The 19749-nt window shown below is 47.0% G+C and overlaps 1 protein-coding gene across 1 annotated transcript in view; it reads right to left on the bottom strand.

The window, feature by feature from the left end:
* Nucleotides 1-7906: 7906 nt before the first annotated feature.
* The window catches only part of FCGBP (Fc fragment of IgG binding protein), a 43488-nt gene continuing 31645 nt past the window's right edge, over nt 7907-19749 (bottom strand). The window contains exons 16-21 of the mRNA XM_015563859.1: nt 18360-18981; nt 17539-18112; nt 16292-16491; nt 12060-12443; nt 8188-8465; nt 7907-8063 (exon numbers count right to left, since the gene is read on the bottom strand). Of these exons, the coding sequence (XP_015419345.1) occupies nt 8054-8063; nt 8188-8465; nt 12060-12443; nt 16292-16491; nt 17539-18112; nt 18360-18981 (2068 nt within the window). The 3' untranslated portion in view covers nt 7907-8053. The remainder of the gene's footprint in view (nt 8064-8187; nt 8466-12059; nt 12444-16291; nt 16492-17538; nt 18113-18359; nt 18982-19749) is intronic.

Here is a 19749-nt window from a genome sequence, read left to right as displayed (position 1 = left end):
ATGAACATTCATGTATACAAATATATGTGTGGACATAAGCTTTGATTTTTCTTTTTTTAAAAAAAATATATATTTTATTGATTTTTCACAGACAGGAAGGGAGAGAGATAGAGAGTTAGAAACATCGATGAGAGAGAGACATCCATCAGCTGCCTCCTGCACATCTCCTACTGGGGATGTGCCCGCAACCCAGGCACATGCCCTTGACCGGAATCGAACCTGGGACCCTTCAGTCCACAGGCCGACGCTCTATCCACTGAGCCAAACCGGTTTCGGCTGATTTTTCTTGAAAAGAGTCCCAGGAATCAATTGGCTGAGTCCCCGGGGTTAAGAGTATGTTCACCTTTTAAAGAAACTGACACACTGTTTTCCAAAGTGGTTTGACATATTTTCCTGAAAGATTATTTTACAATTTCTCCTCTTTCCAAAACCTTCTCCTGCCCTGGCTGAGTGGCTCAGTTAGTTGGAACATTGTCCCGTACACCAAAAAGGTGAACATACTCTCAGTCAGGGTACATACCTAGGTTGCAAGTTTGATCCCCAGTCGGGCACGTATGGGAGGCAACTGATGTTTCTCTCTAAAAAAAGTAAAACAAAACATATCCTCATATAAGGATTAAAACAAAACAAAACAAAATACCTTGGCCCAGCCAGTATGGCTAAGTGGTTGAGCATCAATCCATGCACCAAGAGGTTGCTGGTTCAATTCCGGGTGAGGGCACGTGCCCTGGTTGCGGGCTTGATCCCCAGTAGTGGGTGTGCAGGAAGCAGCTGATCAATGATTCTTTCTCATCATTGATATTTCTACCTCTCCCTCTTCCTTCTTTTCTCTCTCTCTCTCTCTCTCTCTCTCTCTCTCTCTCTCTCTCTCTCTCTCTCTCTCTCTCTCTCTCTCTCTCTCTCTCTCTCTCTCTCTCTCTCTCTCTCTCTCTCTCTCTCTCTCTCTCAAAAAAAAAAACTACAGGAAACAATAAAAACGTACATTTTTTAAAAGCAGCCTTCCCCTCCTCTGTTACTCTTTATCTGATGACCCTGCTTCCTACTTGAATGAGAAGGTAGAAGCAATCACAAGAGAACTTCAATATCCTCCTATCTCCATTTCTACCAGCCAACTGCACCTATTAGCTCATATGCTGTAAAAGAAATTCTTTCTGTCTTCATACTTTTCACTATGACACCAAATATGTGAGTTTTCCATACCAAGCAATTCTCCAAGTCTCTTCAGACTCCAACTGGTATCCTACAATTCAGTTCAATCCAGACACTACCTGCCGGGGTCCGACCCCAGCAGGTCCAGGGGTCCCCAAAGGTGTGGACGGAGTCGGCGAAGAAGGAATGACACAGAGACAGCATTCAGTTGATCAGCAGCCTTGCCAGGATCTCTAGCCACAATCTCCAGCCAAGTTCTGTGTCCATGTTCTCTTGCTAGGTTCTCCAACCAAGTTCTGTAGCCCGGTTCTGTCCAGGATCTTTTGCCATGTTCTCTCCAGCAAAGTTCTTCTGTCTCTAAGTTCTGTCTTCTAAGTTCTGTGTCTCGGGGCTGTCTCTTGGTTCTGCCTCTCTAGGTTCTGTCTAAGTTCTGTATTCTAAGTTCTGTGTGTAAGTTCTGAGTCCTGTGTTCTTGTTACATCTGTATTTATACCAGTTGATTCCAATCCTATCAATCTCTATTCCAAAGGTTAGGGCGTTTCTTATCTCCATTCCAGGGAGTAAAGATTATGTAGCTTAAGCATGATTGTTTGTAGTTAAAGTGATTAATTACCCGCCTGGCACTTAGTTAAGAGGTTTTATTCCCTCCCTAACTTCAGGGGAAAATCTCTACCTGGGGAAACAACCTTTCTCAGAGAGGTGACCTTGGTTAAAACACATAGTGCCAAGTAGGTGACCAAACATATTAAGGACAGTATGCCATATATGCCAGGTCCCTTGAAACAGCAAGGATGGACCGGCTCCCGGCAACTACCTACCCGGAACGAGCATCAGTTCTTACAGTTCGAAGGCTCAGTCCCTTAAGACTGCCCCCACTTCAGACACCAGTGGCAAGTCCAAGTCCCCCATACTTCTGACCAGCTGGTTGTAAATCAGTTTTCACAACCCTCTCCTCTGTTTGGTAATTTGCTAGAACAGTTAATGAGACTCGGGAAAATGATTTACATGCTTTTACTGGTTTCTTATAAATGATACAACTCAGGGACAGCTAACTGAAGGAGAGGCACAGGGCAGGGTGTGGAGGAAGCAGCGTGGAGCTTCCATGCCTTTTCCAGGAGTGTCACCCTTCAAGCACCTCAATGTGGTCACCAACCTAGAAACTCTCCAAAGCTCATTTTTATGGAGGTTTTGTTACATAGGAACAATTGGTTCAATCACTGACCATTAGTGATTAACTCATCTTCCAGTCTCTCTCTCTTTCCCAGATGTGGCAGGTGATGAAAGTTTCAGCCCTCTAATCTTGATAGGTCTTTCTGGAGAATTTTTCAGCCTAACACAAGACATCTCAGATTGAACACATAGTAGGTGTTCAAACATATTTACTGAATGAAGAAATGGCCATAGCAGAATCCTAAGGGTTAGTCTTATGTACACATTTCAGTGAAAAACTAAATGAGGACCAAGTATTCAGAACTCTTCAGAGGCTATTATGACTGGGACCTTCACGACCTGATTAATTAAAAATATTTTACTGCCCTGGCTGGTTTGGCTCAGTGGATGGAGTGTCAGCCTGCGGACTGAAGGGTCTGGGTTTGATTCCAGTCAAGGGCACATGCCCAGGTTGTGGGCTTGATCCCCAGTAGGGGTCATGCAGAAGGCAGCCAAACAATGATTCTCTCTCATAGTTGATGCTTCTATTTCTCCCTCTCCCGTCTTCTCTGAAATCAATTTTATATATATATATAATTGTGTGAAACATTACACACACACACACACACACACACACACACACACACTAGAGGCCTGGTCCATGATATCCGTGTACTGGGCTGGAGGTGGGAGGTGCAGGGAGGGGGGCGGGATGTTCCTTAGCCTGGCCTACACCCTCTCGCAATTCAGGATCCCTCTCATAGTCTGGGACCCCTCGCTCCTTACCGCCCGCCTGCTTGGTGCTCCTAGCACTTCAGCAGAGGCAGGAGAGGCTCCTGCCACCACTGCGCTGGCCAATGAGCCAGGCTTCTGGCTGAGCGGTGCTCCCCCTGTGGGAGTGCACTGACCACCAGGGGGCAGCTCCTGCATTGAGCATCTGCCCCTTGGTGATCAGTGCGCATCATAGTGACCGTTCAGTCGATTTGCGTATTAGGGTTTTATGATATTTTAGCTCCACCAGCACTTCCCTGGGAGTGAGTTTGGAAATCAAATCATTCAGCCCTAGTTAAGCCTCAGATGACTGCAGCCCTGTACGACACCAAGATTGCTGCTTAGCCTGGCTGGTATGGTTCAGTACTGAGCCAAACCGGTTTCGGCAAGGAGGTCATGGTTTGATTCCGGGTCAGGGCATATACCAGGGTTGCAGGCTCGATCCCCAGTGGGGGGCGTGCAGGAGACAGCTGATCAGTGATTCTCTCTCATCATTGATGTTTCTATCTCTCTCTCCCTCTCCCCTCCTCTATGAAATCAACAAAAATATTTTTAAAAAATATTTTAAACAAAATTTTAAATCCTACACAAAAGTAGAGAATACAAGAAACCTCCACTTACATATCACACAACCCTAACAATTATCAACACTTTGTCAGCCTTATCTATTGCACCATCTTTTTTATTTTTGGCTAGAGTATTTTAAAGCAAATCCCAATATGATGCCTGTTTACCCCATATACTTAACTATGCATCTCTTTAAAAAAAAAAACACATTTTCTTACATTATCACACTTAAAAAAATTAACAAGAAATTCTTTTTTTTTTAAGAAATTCTTTTAATAATCGGGTGACGTCTACATTCCTATTTCCTCAATGGTCTAAAAATATGATTTTAAAAAATTGCTGCTTGTTCAAATCAGGTTCCTAACTACCCATCATTTGCATTCTTTGTCCTTTCTCTCTCTCTCTCTCTCTCTCTCTCTCTCTCTCTCTCTCCATTTCTTTGGCCAAGAATCCTCAGAGATTATAATTGAGATTAAAATTTATTGATTTTAAAACTGCTTGAGGTACTACATGCTTACAGAGAGATGCATGCAACTGTGCAGCTTTAAGAGTCATTGCAAAGGCAATAACTCACATAATCATCTCCCTGGTCAACAAATAGGACAGTACCGGTACTCCAGCCCCTTGGTCCTTCTCTTAGGTCTCTTTTATTATGTACACTGTTCTAACTTTGCTTTCTTCACCTCACAACATATCTTGGAGATAATGCCAGAACAGTGTTTAGAGATCGTTTATGGTTTTCATTTATCTGCATAGTTGTCCATCATGTAGATGGAGTGTAATTTAACCAACCAGTCCCCTACGATGGACATCTGAGTTGTTTCAGTCTTTTTCCATTATAAAGAGCAATGCAGTGAACAACCTTTGGCTTACAGCCTTTTATTGCCATTGTATTTTTGGGTTAGATTCCTAGTGGTAAGAGTGCTGGGTCAAGAGAAAAATGCATTTGTCATTTTGCTAGATACTGCCACATTTTGCTGCATTATTTCTATTGGTAACATGATAGTATTCTTTTCCTCATATGTTTCTCGGTAAATATAATGTTGAGTTTTTGTATTTTTGCCTATCTGAGAGGTGAGAGGTGGTGTCTTTGGGTCATTTAATTTGCATTTCTCTTACTATGGACAGAAACAAGCATTTTTTAATCTTTAAGGAGCATTTGTATTTCTTTTTCTATGAACTGTTCAGATCTTTGCCTACTTTTCTATTGGATTGCTGCTTATTCTTCTTTATTTTTAGGACCTCTTAATTTTTTTTTTTCTTGAAAGGAAATTGAATCTAGGCGAGACTCAACAGCCAGAGTCAGTGGAAAGGACTGGCATTGGTGACACACTCAATCCAGGCTCCATCATTATCAACTGTTTACCCTGGGGCAAGTTATTTAACCTCACTAAGCCTATTTCTTTTCTTTCTTTCTTTTTTTAAGCCTATTTCTTTATATCTGTACTCATTTTGTAGGATTATTGTGAAGCTCAGAATAACCTGACATATTAAATGCATACAACATATTTAGGTTTCTTTTTCTGTCACTTGCTTGTTCATATACTCAACCACTGTCTTTTTCTTATTAATTTGCATATTGTAGATATTAATCCTTTATTAGGTATGTTGCAAATCTTTCCTCCAAGTGCACCAGGTGGTGACAGTGGGCATGATAAGAAAGGCAGGCAACCCTAGCTGGTTTGGCTCAGTGGCTAGAGTGTGGCCTGCGGACTGAAGGGTCCCAGATTCGATTATGGTCAAGAGCACATGCCCCGGTGGTGGGCTTGATCCCCAGTAGGGGTTGTTCAGGGGGCAGCTAATCGATGATTCTCTTTCATTGATGTTTCTCTCTCCCTCTCCCTTCCTCTCTGAAATCAATAAAAATATATTTTTTTTTAAAAAAGAAGAAAGGCTGGCAGATTTGTTTTGATATAATCAGGTATGTTTTGATATAATCTAAGTGGATATGTTGATGAACTGAGTGGAGGGCAAAGGGAAGGGAGAAAGCAAGAATAAGTTCCCATTTTCTGGCTGCCAGACTGAGTTGTGCTACTCACTGAGGAGGGGAAGGTTATCCATAAGGAAGGTGGGGACACGTTTGGGAAGGAAGAGAGACTTCAATTTTTTCCTTGTGGATTGGGTAAACACATTAAATCCTCATTCCAACTCTGGATGATAAATACTACTTTAAATATAATGCTATTGACTGACAGTTTCTGTCCCCTCAAAATTCTTTTTTAAAAAAATTTAGTTACATATTTTCATAGGTTAAAACAAAAAATATTGAATAAAATAGCTCTATTTATAAATTACCAAATTATATTCCAAACGAATAACAAACCCCATTGAAGGGGGAAAGTACTAACTCAAGTAACTTTTTAACACAGAACTTTGATATATACCCTTAGTCTAAAGATGAAAAGAATTACAAACAAATACAGAACTCTACCTAACAGGCTTGTTTTTTACAGTGGCATGGATTGGCAGTTCTGAAATAGTCTCTGTATATTGGAGGATTGAGTAAAAGATGAAATATGTTGAGAGCCCAGGTTTCTCACTGTTGTAGGAGATACAGATATGAAATTGGGAAAGCCAGAACGCTGCGGTTTTGGACTGGAACTGGAGGTATCAGCAAGAACTCCTGGACTTGTATTTATGTGTGTATGTATTTCCTACTTCTGTCCACTGAGAGGACACAGAAACAATATCCACTGGGAACAATTCAAAATTCTTATGTTGGAACCTAATCCCCAATGAGATGGTATTTGGAAATGAGGCCTTTGGGAGAGGATTGGGTCATTATGTTAGGGGCAAAATAGAATATTGGGGACTAGCTATGGTTGTGGAAAATATTAATCATGTTCTGTTAACCATAATTGCCTTGTGTTGGTTAAAGTAAGGACATTCTGACCTGGCTGGGAGTTGTATGCCCCCAGGGCCTGGGAGCCAGCCTTGGACCTGGGAATCAACCTTGAAATCATTCCATTCAAGAACTGCCTATTATCATAGAAAGGTTAACAACCTTGTTGCCCAAACGATGGAGTCCCCCTCACCCCAGTCTCCTACTTCCTCATGCCTGTAATCCCTACTTCCCCGTGTAATCTTTGTCTTACCCTATATAAGCAGCTGGCTTATGGGGGAGGGAGGGCTGCAGAGCAGATTTTTGTGGATGAACTGCTGCTCTCCCATGCTGCCGGCAGTATTGGAATAAGCGCTCATATGTGATTCAACCCCTGTCTCTGCTTAATTGGCTCAAGTAGTGACAGGCAACACGGACCCATTGATTGTCCAGTTACAATTAGGGTGGCACCTTTATGAATGACATTAGTGCCTTTATAAGAGGCCCCAGATAATTCCCTTGTCCTTCTGCCATGTGAACACACACAAGAAGACAGCCATCTATGAAACAGGAAGCAAGCTTTCAACAGAACTGACTCTGCTGGTGCCTTGATCTTGGACTTTTCAGCCTCCAGAGCCTGAAATAAATTTGTTTATAACCCCCTGCCCTATTGTATGGTATTTTGTTACAGCAGCCTGAATGGACTAAGACACATGAGAAAACTAAGTGACAGAGAAATTAACTTGCTAGGGTTAGAAATGATAAAGCTGCCAGGCTGGCATGGCTCAGTGGTTGAGGGTCGACCTATGAACCAAGTGGTCCTGGTTCGATTCCTGGTCAGGGCACATGCCCGAGTTGCAAGGCTCGATCCCCATTGTGGGGTGTGCAGGAGGCAGCCTATCACTGATTCTCCTCATTGATGTCTCCTCTCTCTCCCTCTCTGAAATCAATAAAAATATATTTAATAAAAAAGAAATGGTAAAGCTAGACCTATTCTATTTTCTACTCCTGCCCTCCATCCAATCATACATCTTTTTATCCACCCATTCTTCTAATACATTTCCCCATCTCCTCATTCCCTCATCCATCCCTCTCCCAATCCACCCACCTATGTCGTCACCCATCCATCCATCCATCCTTTCACCCACCAATAAACATTCATCATGCGCCAGATTCCCCAAGCATCTGACCCTACTATGCAGGCAGGAAGTCAGGAATAAAACACATGGGTGCCCATCCAGTGTGGCTCAGTGGTTGAGCATCTACTTATGAACCAGGAGGTTATGGGCACATGCCTGGGTTGTGGGCTCCATCCCCAATGGGGGGTGTGCAGGAGGCAGCTGACTGATGATTCTCATCATTGATATTTCTCTCTCTCTCACCCTCCCTTCCTCCCTGAAATCAACAAAATATATATGTATATAGTTAAAAAGACACATGGCATGCAGCTTAGCTTAAGATATTTATTCAATGCTCTCAAAATCAGCCTTAGCGGCTCAGCAGGGAAGGAATACACAGTGATACAGTGCATCCTTGAATTATTGCAGCCTCCAGAGGGATCAGGTCCTGAAGTCCTCATTTCCAGTGGATAACTGGTCAGTCACGACTGCAAGAGACACAGACACTTAGCACTTGCTCTTACAGACTGAGCACCCACCCAACTGCTTCCTTCCCATGAGGATCGAGGTGCCCTGGCCCCAAGTAAACTGGCTTCCATGCTACATCCTCACCATGGGGAGAAGTCCGGTGCTCTCCAGTGCTCCACTGTTGTATTTCCCTGGGAGTTATGCCCATCATTGGTCTGGTCCCCATCAAAGTTTCCACAGGCACCACACAGCATCCCAGCGTGGTCACGGCTGACCATCACGGTCAGCTGCCCATTGGTGCCCAGCTGTACCCGGACCCCTGCCTTCTGCTGGACTAGCATGGAGCCATCCGGATTCCGATTCACAGACACAGATGTTAACACTTCAGCTGGGAGATCTGCTCGGACTCGGAGACCATTCACCTGTGGGTTTTTTTGGGGGGGGGGGCGGGAGACACAGAAGTTAGGCTAGAGCCACAGAAGAGCTGGGATGTTACCAGGATGAAGACCCCAAGCAAGATAACAAGTTCAAGGAGCAAAAGCAGAGAAGCAGATGCTGAAACAGATGAAGACCTGAAAGGATGGAGAGATGATACATAATTTAGTTGGAGATTTGGATGGACGGAGAGAAGATTAGAGAGAGGATGAATGCAGAGATGGATCAACAGATCAATAAGCATATATATACAAGGGGTTACTTTGTACCAGATAGACCAACAATCAATCAAACCCCAGAGTCATCCTGTTTTCAAAATGAAAGAACCCTTGAGCATGTCCTGTAAGTTAGTGGTTCCCTAACAAAAGTAACTTCACGCCTTATTTGCTTCAATGCTGATGTCTGAAGCCAAGTAATGCCCTAGCAAGCATAATGATCACATGAGAAAATTACTGTTTCTCTATCACAGGCTGTAGACTCAGTTAACCTGGTAATCTTATGAGTTTTTTTCCTTTATATAACTGTTATCTTTTTTCATTGATGAATTAATCCTTCTAAAGTTAGACTCTCTAGAGAACTTTGTTTGAAAGTTCTTTTTTTCTAAATGTTTTAGTATCTTGAGTCTTCCTCTGCCAGATGATTGAAGAGAGATGTAGACAGATAGAAAAGATAGGTAGATGGATCTGAAAAGATGGATAGATGAATGGATGGATGCATGGATGGAGGAATAGACAGGTGGAAGGAAGGAAGGAAGGAAGGAAGGAAGGAAGGAAGGAAGGAAGGAAGGAAGGGAGGGAGGGAGGGAGGGAGGGAAGAAGAGAGAGAGTTGAAAAATGGAAAGAGGTGGGAGAAGAGATGGCTAGAAGGAGGGAGAGAAGAAGAAGGGATGGATGCAGCGAAGGAGAGCTGGAGAGGTGAATGGAAAGTTTAACCAGGCTTCAAGCTTTAAAAGTATAAGGACTGGGTCTGAGTCATCTGTGTTACCCAGCACATGGACTGATGCAGAGGGAACAGGGCTGAATGTAGTCAGAAAACCAAACTTTTCCTGGGCACCCCCTAGGTTCCAGGCCCTGATGTGGGTACTGTCGACAAAGTAATGACCAAGATGGACAGGACTCCTGCCCATCTAAGGATCATGTCTAGTGATGAAGGAAGGCGGCAAACACAAAGAAATAATGGATAACTTCAGATAGTGATAAGAGCCTTGAAGGGAATAAAAGAGAGTAATAGCATTGAGATTGGGATGAAGAGTGAGAGTGTCTGCAGGTTATCAGGAAAGATCTCCCTGTAGGAGCAATGCTGGAACTCAGACCTGAAGGACGAGCAGGAGCCAACTCTTAGAGTCTCTGGGAGAAGAGCACTGTTGCAGTGGGAACAGCAAATGAGAAAGCCCGAGGTGGGAACAAGCTTGGCTTTCTATACAAATAGCATACCGGCCAGTTTGGCCTGTTATTAGCATAATGAGGCAGGGAATGAGGCTGGAGAGGCCAGGAGTTGTTCTCTCAAGGACTTGTAGGGCATGGAAGGGAGGTGGCTTGAATTTGGAACGCTGTTCTGGGAAAGCCACTGCAGAGTTCTAAAGAGCAGAATGACCTGATCCATTTTATAATTTTATTTTTATTTTTTTAAAATATATTTTATTGATTTTCCACAGAGAGGAAGGGAGAGAGACAGAGAGTTAGAAACATCGACGAGAGAGAGACATCGATCAGCTGCCTCCTGCACACCTCCCACTGGGGATGTGCCTGCAACCCAGGTACATGCCCTTGACCGGAATCGAACCTGGGCCCCTTCAGTCCGCAGGCCGACGCTCCATCCACTGAGCCAAGCCGGCTCTGGCCATTTTATAATTTTAGAATGGATCTACTGGCTGTGTAGAGAATCGTTTCTTGAAAGAGGAGGTGTCTGTTAACCTGAATTATGAATCAAGCAGATGGCCAGAGAAAAGGACTGATTGGTCCAGAGTACACTAACGAGAGAACTCCTGCCTGGCCAGTGTGGCTCCATGGTTGAGTGTCAACATATGAATGAGGGGGTCACGGTTTGATTCTTGGTCAGGACACATGCCAGGTTGCGGGCTCTAACCCTTGGTTGCAGGAAGCAGCCAATCAATGATTCTCTTTCATCATTGATGTTTCTATCTCTCTCTCCCTTTCCCTTGCTCCCTGAAATCAATAAAAATATATTTAGTCCTAGCCAGTTTAGCTCAGTGGATAGAGTGTCAACCTGCAGACCGAAGGGTCCCGGGTTCAATTCCGGTCAAGGACATGTACCTCAGTTGCAGGTTCTTCCCCGGCCCGGGACCTGGTCAGGACTCTTGCAGCAGGCAACCAATTAATGTGTTTCTCTCACATCAATATACCTCTCTCTTCCACTCTCTCTAAAAATCAATGGAAAAATATCCTCAGTTGAGGAGTAAATAAATAAATAAATACACACACACACACACACACACACACACACACACGCGCGCGCGCGCGCACACACACGCACACGCGCACACACGATGTAAACCATCCACTGGGGGAGGAGTGTGTGCAGCCTGGACTTTCTCTCCCGACTGGGCCTAGAAGACACCAGTGGACATCTCTGCAATCAATAGACAGGTCGTGGAAACAGAGATGTGCTCATCTGGGAACGTTAGTGCAACCTGACATCTGTGCCTGGGTCATGGGCTCTACCATATATGAACTATAAATGAGGAGACTATGAGTCAGCATTAGTCCTGTTAAGCCAAACAGATTCTCTCTCTCAGAAATCTGGAATTGGGGTGATGAGAACCATGGGTTTAGCAAAGAAAAGGCAGTTGTAGGTGACAGGAAGTCAAGGGGCAGAATGGAGGGGGCAGTGGGGCTGGAACGGACTCTTGATGCGAACAATGGGCCTGAGGGGTCCCTAAGAGAAAGCAGAAGGATCATGTGGCCTGTGATTGACAGTGTCAGTGGAAATTCCCACTGAGCACTGTAGTTGGAATCCATCTTGGTTCCTTGTATCTACACACTTACCACCAGCGCCCTGTTCCCATCAAAGTGGTTAAGAGCATGGGTGCTGGTGGGTTCAAGCCTGGGTCTCCCAGGCATTCTCTGAGTGACTTGAGTAAATGACTTTTCCTTTTCGGGCTCTAGTTTCCCTCATTATACATGAAAGTATAAATGAGGATAATCATAGTTCCTGTGTCATGGGGATATTGTAAGGAGTCACAGAAAATGAAGATGATTTGGAAAACAGCAAGTCTAAAAGATGAAGATACACATCCAGACAATACTGCCCGGGCACCTGGACCCAGCCTCTCCTGAGGCTCTCTCCCTGGATTTTCTAATTATGTGGGCCAATGAATTCACTTTGCTCAAGGGAATCTGAATTTGATTTTCTGTCTTTTGCAACCAAGAGTCAAAACTAACATCAAAACAAGTAAATGTCCCTGGCCAGGTAGCTCAGTTGGTTAGACCAAATCCAGAGACCAAACTGTAGAGATCTAGATAAGAAAACAGAGAGCAAGATAGACAGGCAGCCAAGAATGGAGGGACACCGCAACAGGAAGACAAAGCCCAAGGGAGACACGCCCTCGTGCCAAGGCTTACCCACACGCCCTTGTTTGGGGTCACAGTCACCAGCCCATCCTGGAAGAAGATGTGAACCTGACCCACAGCTTCAACTTTGTCATGGCAAGAGTGGACATCAGCGAGCACACGGAACCAGGGGATGGTCTTCTGTATTCCTGGGCAGCGGGAAGAGAGCTCGTAGATGCCAGGGATTCTGACAGTACTGTGGGCTCCATCAAAGGTGGTGAGGTTGGTGCCCACAGAGAGGGAACAGAGACCAGGGGGGACCCAGCAGTCCCGGGACCCAGCTTCGACTTCGCATACGCGACCCAGAGGGCAGCCAGCTGCCTGGCATGTCAGGCCAGTGCTTGAGGAACAGGAACAGCGCTCACTGCAGTCTGGGCTCAGCAGGGAGGAGTTCACCTGTGCACAGAGAGGGGCCAGGTTACCGTGGTGTGGTCGATTGCAACAATGACCACAATCCTTCAACCTTCTGGACACATGCAGATCACTTTGCATCAACTCCCACTAAGAAATGTAGTTTCTTTCCCCTTCCCCACGGATCCAGGTTGGCTTTAAGACTATGCTTTGGTTTTCACAATGCAGCAGAAACAGTGCTGTGTCAGTTTCATGCCAAGACCTCAAGACATTACAGATTCTCCCCCACTCTCCTTCCCAGCCACCGTGAAAACAAGCCTGGGTCTGCCAGAGGACAAGAGAGCCTGTGCAAGAGAGACAACAATCCCCACTGACGACACTCTAAACTAGCTCCAAGCTAACTTAGGGGGGGACTAGGGTTACATGAGAGAGCCTAGAGGACAACAGAACCATCCAGGTGAGCATAGCCCAAACTGCAGGGTTGCAGAAATGTGAACTAAATAAATAGCTATTTTAAGCCACTAAGTTCTGGGGTAGTCTGTAACCCAGCAAAAGCTAACAGACACAGGTAGGGGTGAGCAGGAAACATCTCAGAGTCCTGGCACCCACAGTCCAGAACATAGGGCCCTGGAAATCCAGTTCTAGGAAACTACTTTCTCCTGTGTGTTTTTTCCCTACGTAACCAACTGCTCTTTCTTCACCCATTTTCAAGTTCCTCCCAAATCTTAAATGCTTCCTTGCCCAAGGTTCAGTCCTTAGATCTTTTTTTTCCTTTCTATCTTATTTACTATCTGGTGATCTCAACAAATAAACTGATGAACAAAATAGATCCACAGACATAGAAACATGGAATAGACTGACGAATCTCAGGTGGGGAGAGATTTACCAAAGAATTCATATGCATATGCATAACCCATGGACACAGACAATAGTGTGGTGAAGGCCTGGGAGGTGGTGGAGGAGAGGGTCCATGGGGAAAAAAGGGGGACATCTGTAATACTTTCAACAATAAAGATAAATATTTTTTTAAATCTCATGAAAACTAAAAGTAGTGTCTGCTCCTTAATTGGACCTGATCCTGGGGGTGGGTGATTGTTATAAAGAACATTATGGCCGAAACCGGTTTGGCTCAGTGGATGGAGCGTCGGCCTGTGGACTGAGGGGTCCCAGGTTCGATTCCGGTCAAGGGCATGTGCCTGGGTTGCGGGCGCATCCCCAGCGGGAGATGTGCGGGAGGCAGCTGGTCGATGTTTCTAACTCTCTATCTCTCTCCCTTCCTCTCTGTGAAAAGTCAATAAAATATATTAAAAAAAAAATAGTATTGAATCAGTGTTAATTGCCTGATTTTGAATTGTACTGTGGTGGTATTAAACAAATTTCCTTATTCTTAGAAAACCCATGCTAAAGCACTTAAAGGTAAAGGGGCATTGTGTCTGTAACATATTCTCAATGGTTCAAAAAATGTATATATATATATATTTATATAGCGAGGATGATAAAGCATACATGGCAAAAGGGCAACAGTTGAGTTCTTTGTACTATTCTTGCAAGTTTTCTTTAGTTTGAAGTCTTTAAAAACAAAAGTTTGAAAACTTTAAAATAAAACAAATAAATGCCATCTCTAAACGGACGACTCCCACATTTGTATCTCCACCCCAGAGGCACCAATCCAAAAAACCCTTCACCATTGGCAGAGTGGGGTGGAAACAGACAGGGCTGTGGGAGTCCAGAGGTACCTAACCTGGCCTAGGGGGTCCAGGAGGGCTTCCTATTGGCTGTGAGACCGGAAGAAGCATAAGTTTGCATCTCTTTCTCCAGAAGTCCTGCACATCCAGACCCTCTAGCCCACCTTTTTGCCGTTAGTAACACTGGGATGAATGAGAATGGTTACCCACCTTTCTTTTATTTAATAAATATGCTTTTGAAGAAGTAGGATGCCTAGTGGTTCAGAGGGGGAGCCCAGGCTGCTGGCTGTGCTTCGCAGTATCACCACTTTCTAATAGGTAGCCTGGAGCTGACTTCTCTCTATGCAATTTCTGTATCATTCAAATGTCCCATGGGATTTTATGGTTATTAAATGAATTAACATTTGTAACAAACTTGGCACAGAGTAATGAGGTAGGTAAGTAAGAAATTAGGAAAATTCCCTGGCAAGTGGAATGAGGAAACTGAGACCAATGGTTGAACAAATGGCCGGAACGGCTGAGCAATTAACAGCAAGCTAATACATCACAAAACCCTACCTCCCTCATTGAAGATGCCTAAGAGCAAATGGTTTAAATCACCACAGTCATGGAGGTAGATGACAAAACCCAGTCAGATCCAGACTAATTCAAGGTAGAGGTAAAACTGGCCACACTCCATCATATACCCATTTAAAAATATCAGCATACTAAATAACACAGCCAGAAATCTAATGAAAACTCTGGAGATCCTCCCCTAGCACCTCCCCTAACATCCCTGCCCACAGAAAACAGATAAAACCCCGCAGGACAAAGAACACCAGCCAGCACGGTTCTTCTGAGCGTGCCTGCGCTCCATTCCTCAGGTGTGTCCTTTTGCCTTCTTAATCCTAAACTCTAAGACAGTGGTTCTCAACCTTGGCTGCACATTAGAATCACCTGGGAATCTTTTTAAAATCCTGATTTCTGGGCCTCATCCTCCGGAAATTCTGTTTCTTTGTTATGGGGATGGGGCCACAACATTAGTAACAAAGAAACAGACTTTCCGGAGGATGAGGCCCAGAAATCAGGATTTTAAAAAGATTCCCAGGTGATTCTAATGCGCAGCCAAGGTTGAGAACCACTGCTAAGAGTTCTGATGAGACTCACAACCAGGAAAGCAGTGGGCAGTGGCAGCTCATCTCAGGTTTACCTCCTGATCCTGCCTCACTGTCCTAAGCTTTAATAACTCACTTTCACTTTCACCTGAACTTTATCTTGAATTTTTTCCTGCACAAGTCAAGAACCTGGAAGTCACCTGACATGCAAAAGGTCCCAAACCTTGCCAGAAGCAGTCTGGTAACAAGAGTAAGAGCTCAAAAAAAACATAAATAATAAAGATAAATCACCTATAACAAAAATAAATTAACTTTCAACTTACATTATTAAACTGTTTTTAGCTGTACTACCTACTGCACTGTTGTAAATTTTACTGAGCAGTGGAAGGCAAGGTCCAGTGCTCAGTGGGTGCCTTTCATGTGCAAACTGCACCCAATCCTCAGACACCGATGGCTCAAGGATGATGATAAACCCCATTTTACAGATGAAAAAAATGAGGCTCAGGGAGCGGACTGTAGTAGGTGAATAACAACCATACAGCCCCCTAAAGATATCAAGTCCTAATGACTGGAACCAGTAAATGTTACCTTATATGGGAAAAGGGTATTTGCAGATGTGACTAAATTAAGGATTTAAGATTGAGAGATTACCTGGATAGGCCTTAAGTGCAATCATGTATATCCTTCTAAGAGGGAGGCAGAGGGAATTTTTATCTCACACACAGAAGAGGAGTATGACACAGAAACAAAAACTGCAGTGATGTGACCATAAACCAAGGAATGCCTGCAGCCACCAAAAGCTGGGAGAGGCAAACAGTGGATTCTCTTCTAGCGTCTCTGGAGAGGGTGCTGCCCTGAGCACAGCTTGATTTTGACCCAGTGATCTGATTTCTGATTCATGGCCTCCAGAACTGTGGGGGGATAATTTCTCTTGTTTTAAGCTACCAAATTTATGGTCATTTTATCACCACAGCCACAGGAAACTAATACAAGATGTCACAGCTAGGAAATGTGGATGGCTCCTCTGTCCCCATCCTTGAGTAGGTCAGCACAGAAGTTCTGAGTCTCCTTCAAGCCCTTCCACCCTCCCTGCCCACCTCAAGCCCCTACTCACTGGCAAGTATCGGCCATCGTGGGTGCAGCCGCAGTGCTGGACAGGGACGCAGACGCCCTGGGAGAGCAGGTAGCGATCGTCACACTCACAGCCCTCAAAGCAGTGGGAAGTGCAGCCCGTGAGGCCCGAGAGGGCTGCACAGGAGCCCTGGCAGGAATGTGTACAGATGGAGTAGTGGCTGTGGGCAGGGCACTTGAGTGCTGCAGAGAGAGAAGGCAGGGTGGGGTCATGCCTGCACACTGAGCCCTGGGGACACAAGTGATGAAGACAGCTCCAGGCCCTGCCCTGGAGATCACCTCAGAGGGAAAAACAGTGCTGGCCCAGGGAGATCAGAGCTGCATCGGGGAAGTATAGGCAGAGTGGTCAGGGCGAGGATGGGGCAAAAACAGAGCTAGGACCCAGGGGAAACCTTCAGGGTGGGGCGCAGGGCTCTGGCTGAGCCACTGGTGGATGGTATGGCTGCCCTGTGGTAAGTACCAGGGTTGGGAAATAAGAGGATCAAGTTTGGGATGAAAAGCTGATGTCTTATGGGAACACAGCAGGTACGAAGAACCCCAAGGACGCCCAAGAGGAAGTGTCCGGGAAGCCACTGGAGTCCTGAGGCTAGCAGTCAGGAGAGTCAGCGCTAGAGACAGACAGTGTCCATGCTCAGCACTGAAGACCAACCTAAGGCCACGGAGATGGATAATGGCCCTGAAAGTGGGTCCTTCCCCAAGGAGAACGAAGGAGACACAGCCCTGCCAGAGAGGCATGAGGGCCCACTGCCTTGTCCTAGAGATGGGAGGGGACACAGCCCTGTCCGGGGGATCTGAAGGAGGCAGAGACCCCCTCACTGGGGGCATCTGAGAGGTAGAGTCCTGGGGATCTGAGAGGGCTGCAGCCTTGTCCTGGGGGATGTGAGGGGATATGTTCCCATACTGTGGGGTCTGGGTGAGTCGCAGACTCAGGCTGTGTGTGCTAAAGACCTGTCAACACACCCTTCCAGGTCACCACAGGAAGGGTCCAGGGTGAGACCTAAGGAGAACGGCATCTGAGGTTTTGGAGAACGGGACCCTGAAGGAGTCTGAGAAGGGCCAGTCAGCGAGATGGCCAGAGAGAAGCCAGTAGGGTGTGCTGAGGGAGAAGCTAGGGTGGAGGTCCTTCAACAGGGAGGGACTGTGCCTAAGATGCAGGCAGGACTGGAAGCAGATCAGGGGGCATCCTCAAGCCTGGTCTGGAGGCCTTTGGGGAACCCTACGGGCACTTACGGCAGAAGCTGTCTGTCCTCCAGGGCTTCACGGCCTTGTTGGCTGCCTGGCAGGCCGCTGTGTAGGCAGCCAGGCTACGGCAGAGGAAGGAGCTGTTGCCCTTATGGGCACACAGGTCAAAGACGCACTGGCGGAAGTACTCAGAGGGGCTCAGCACCGGGTGGCAGTCTGCGAAGGGGCCGTTGGGGTCCCGGAGCTGCCCGCAGGCCTTGATGCTCTCATATGGTGCTGTCTCCTCTGCGGAGCACACAGGCCAGCCCTGGGGCCCAAAACCTTCGCCACATCCTTGGGAGGAGCCGGGTGCCCGCCATGCAGCTCCAAAGGCATCCACACTGGGGGCCACAGTGCCACTGGGCAGAACAAAGTCGTCACTCCAGTTGCCATTGAAGTTTCCACAGAGGCCACAGGTTCGCCCATGGAAGGGGCTGGGGATGGATATGAGGAGGTAGGCTTCACCATCAAAGAGAAGCCGCAGCCCCTTGGCTGTCTGTAGAACCATGTTGCGGCCCTCAGCAGTCACCTGTACATGGCCCACAGCCACAGGCAGGGGTACAGCCTCGCCGTCCACAGTGACCTGGGTGGAAAGATCAGGTGGGTCAGGGACTCACAGAACCACAGATAAGGCAGGATAAGGCTGTCCCCTTAGACTCCCAGGGTGGAGCTGTGTCCCCCTTGGCCACTTTGGGGTAGGGCAGTGTCCTCCTTAGACCCCTAGGGGGAACCATGTGTCTCAGAAACTTCCCAGGGTGGGATCCTGTCCCCTCAGTGCCCCCAAGGCAGGGCCCCTTTCAGATTCCCAGGGCAAGACCATGTCTGCTTACCTGCAGGCCGTGAGCCAGGCCCACAACCTGGCCAGCCACAGTAACCACCAGACGCTGGGGATCTCCAGCCGCATTCTTTTCAAGCACAATGGCAAAGTCCTCATCCCCAGGCTGTGGGTGGCAGACTCGGGCCAAGACATAGGAGCAGGAGCCATGCAGATCATAGACACGTCCATCAAGAGTAATGTAGTGGATGCCCCCACTGACCACACAGTGCCCACAGCCTTTAGGGTGACAGGCCTGGACACCGTCCTTTATTCGGCACTCCTCATAGGGTTGGCAGGCTGCGCCCTCCTGGCAGCTGACTTGGCCGCCCGGCCCACACTCACAGCGCCGCTCGCACTCAGGGCCTGGGTAGAAGGCCTCGCCCAGGGGGTAGTAGCGGCCCTCGTGGAGGCAGCCACACTGGCCCACAGGCACGCAGGTGTCGCCACTGAGCACAAAGCCGGCATCGCAGACGCAGCCCTCCCGGCAGGTTGACTCACAGCCTTCTGGCGCGGAGAGGCTGGGGCAGCTCACAGGGCAGGAGTCGCCACAGAGCTCGTAGTGGCTGTGGGCAGGGCACTCGAAGGCTGTGGGGACAAGAGGGGATGGTCCAGGGGGAGGTGCAGAGTGGAAGCACCTGCCCACCTGGGTCTGCATGCTCTACCTGCCTTTTTCATGAGTGAATCTGTCCAGGGATCTGAGCGGGTGTCAGATCCAGCACATCCAACCGGGAAATTCAGTGTGGGGCTCCGGGGACCAGGTCTCTCTGACCACGTTGTGTGCCAACCCGATCAACCTGACCATGCATATCTATGCGGGTCTAAGCCAGCTGTGGGTATTCAGGATGTGAATCTGACTGGGGGTGGGGCCAGATGTATCTTGGGGTGTGAATCGTGTGAATCTGTACCTACCTGCCTAGGGCTATGTCAGGGTCAGGATTCCACCTGGGTGTATCTGCCCGGTGCCTCTAACCAGAGTCCCTGTCTGATGTCACTGGACCAATTCCTGTGTATTTCAGTGTCTGAAACAGTGCAGGGGCATCTGACCAGGTGTAACTTTCAAGGTCTCTGTGACCAGGGGTACCTGGGAGAATCTACTTCACCGGGTGTGTCTCGCTGTGTAGCTCTGACCGGGGTCAGCCAACCCACTTTATCTGCCTCAGATATCTGAGCGCATGTTCCCCGAGGGTCTGCTGGACCCAGGTTTTCTGACCAGGTGATTCAGAGTCTCTCCCACTGCAGTATGTGAGCTGGTGCATTTAGCGAGTGAATGCCAAGATGTTTCTCTGACGGGAGCTAGCTGGCTCGGGAGAGGCAGGTGGAGGAGAAGGCTCTGGTCTCAGAGCCCTGTGAAGGGTGGAGGCGGGGAGACCCCTACTCTGCGGCCCACGCATGGATGAGTACTC

Source organism: Myotis davidii, unplaced genomic scaffold, assembly GCF_000327345.1.
Source record: "Myotis davidii unplaced genomic scaffold, ASM32734v1 scaffold178, whole genome shotgun sequence".
In the NCBI taxonomy this organism is placed as follows: domain Eukaryota; kingdom Metazoa; phylum Chordata; class Mammalia; order Chiroptera; family Vespertilionidae; genus Myotis; species Myotis davidii.
Note: the sequence above shows the minus strand (reverse complement) of the source record. Positions and strands in the feature narration are given on the sequence as shown.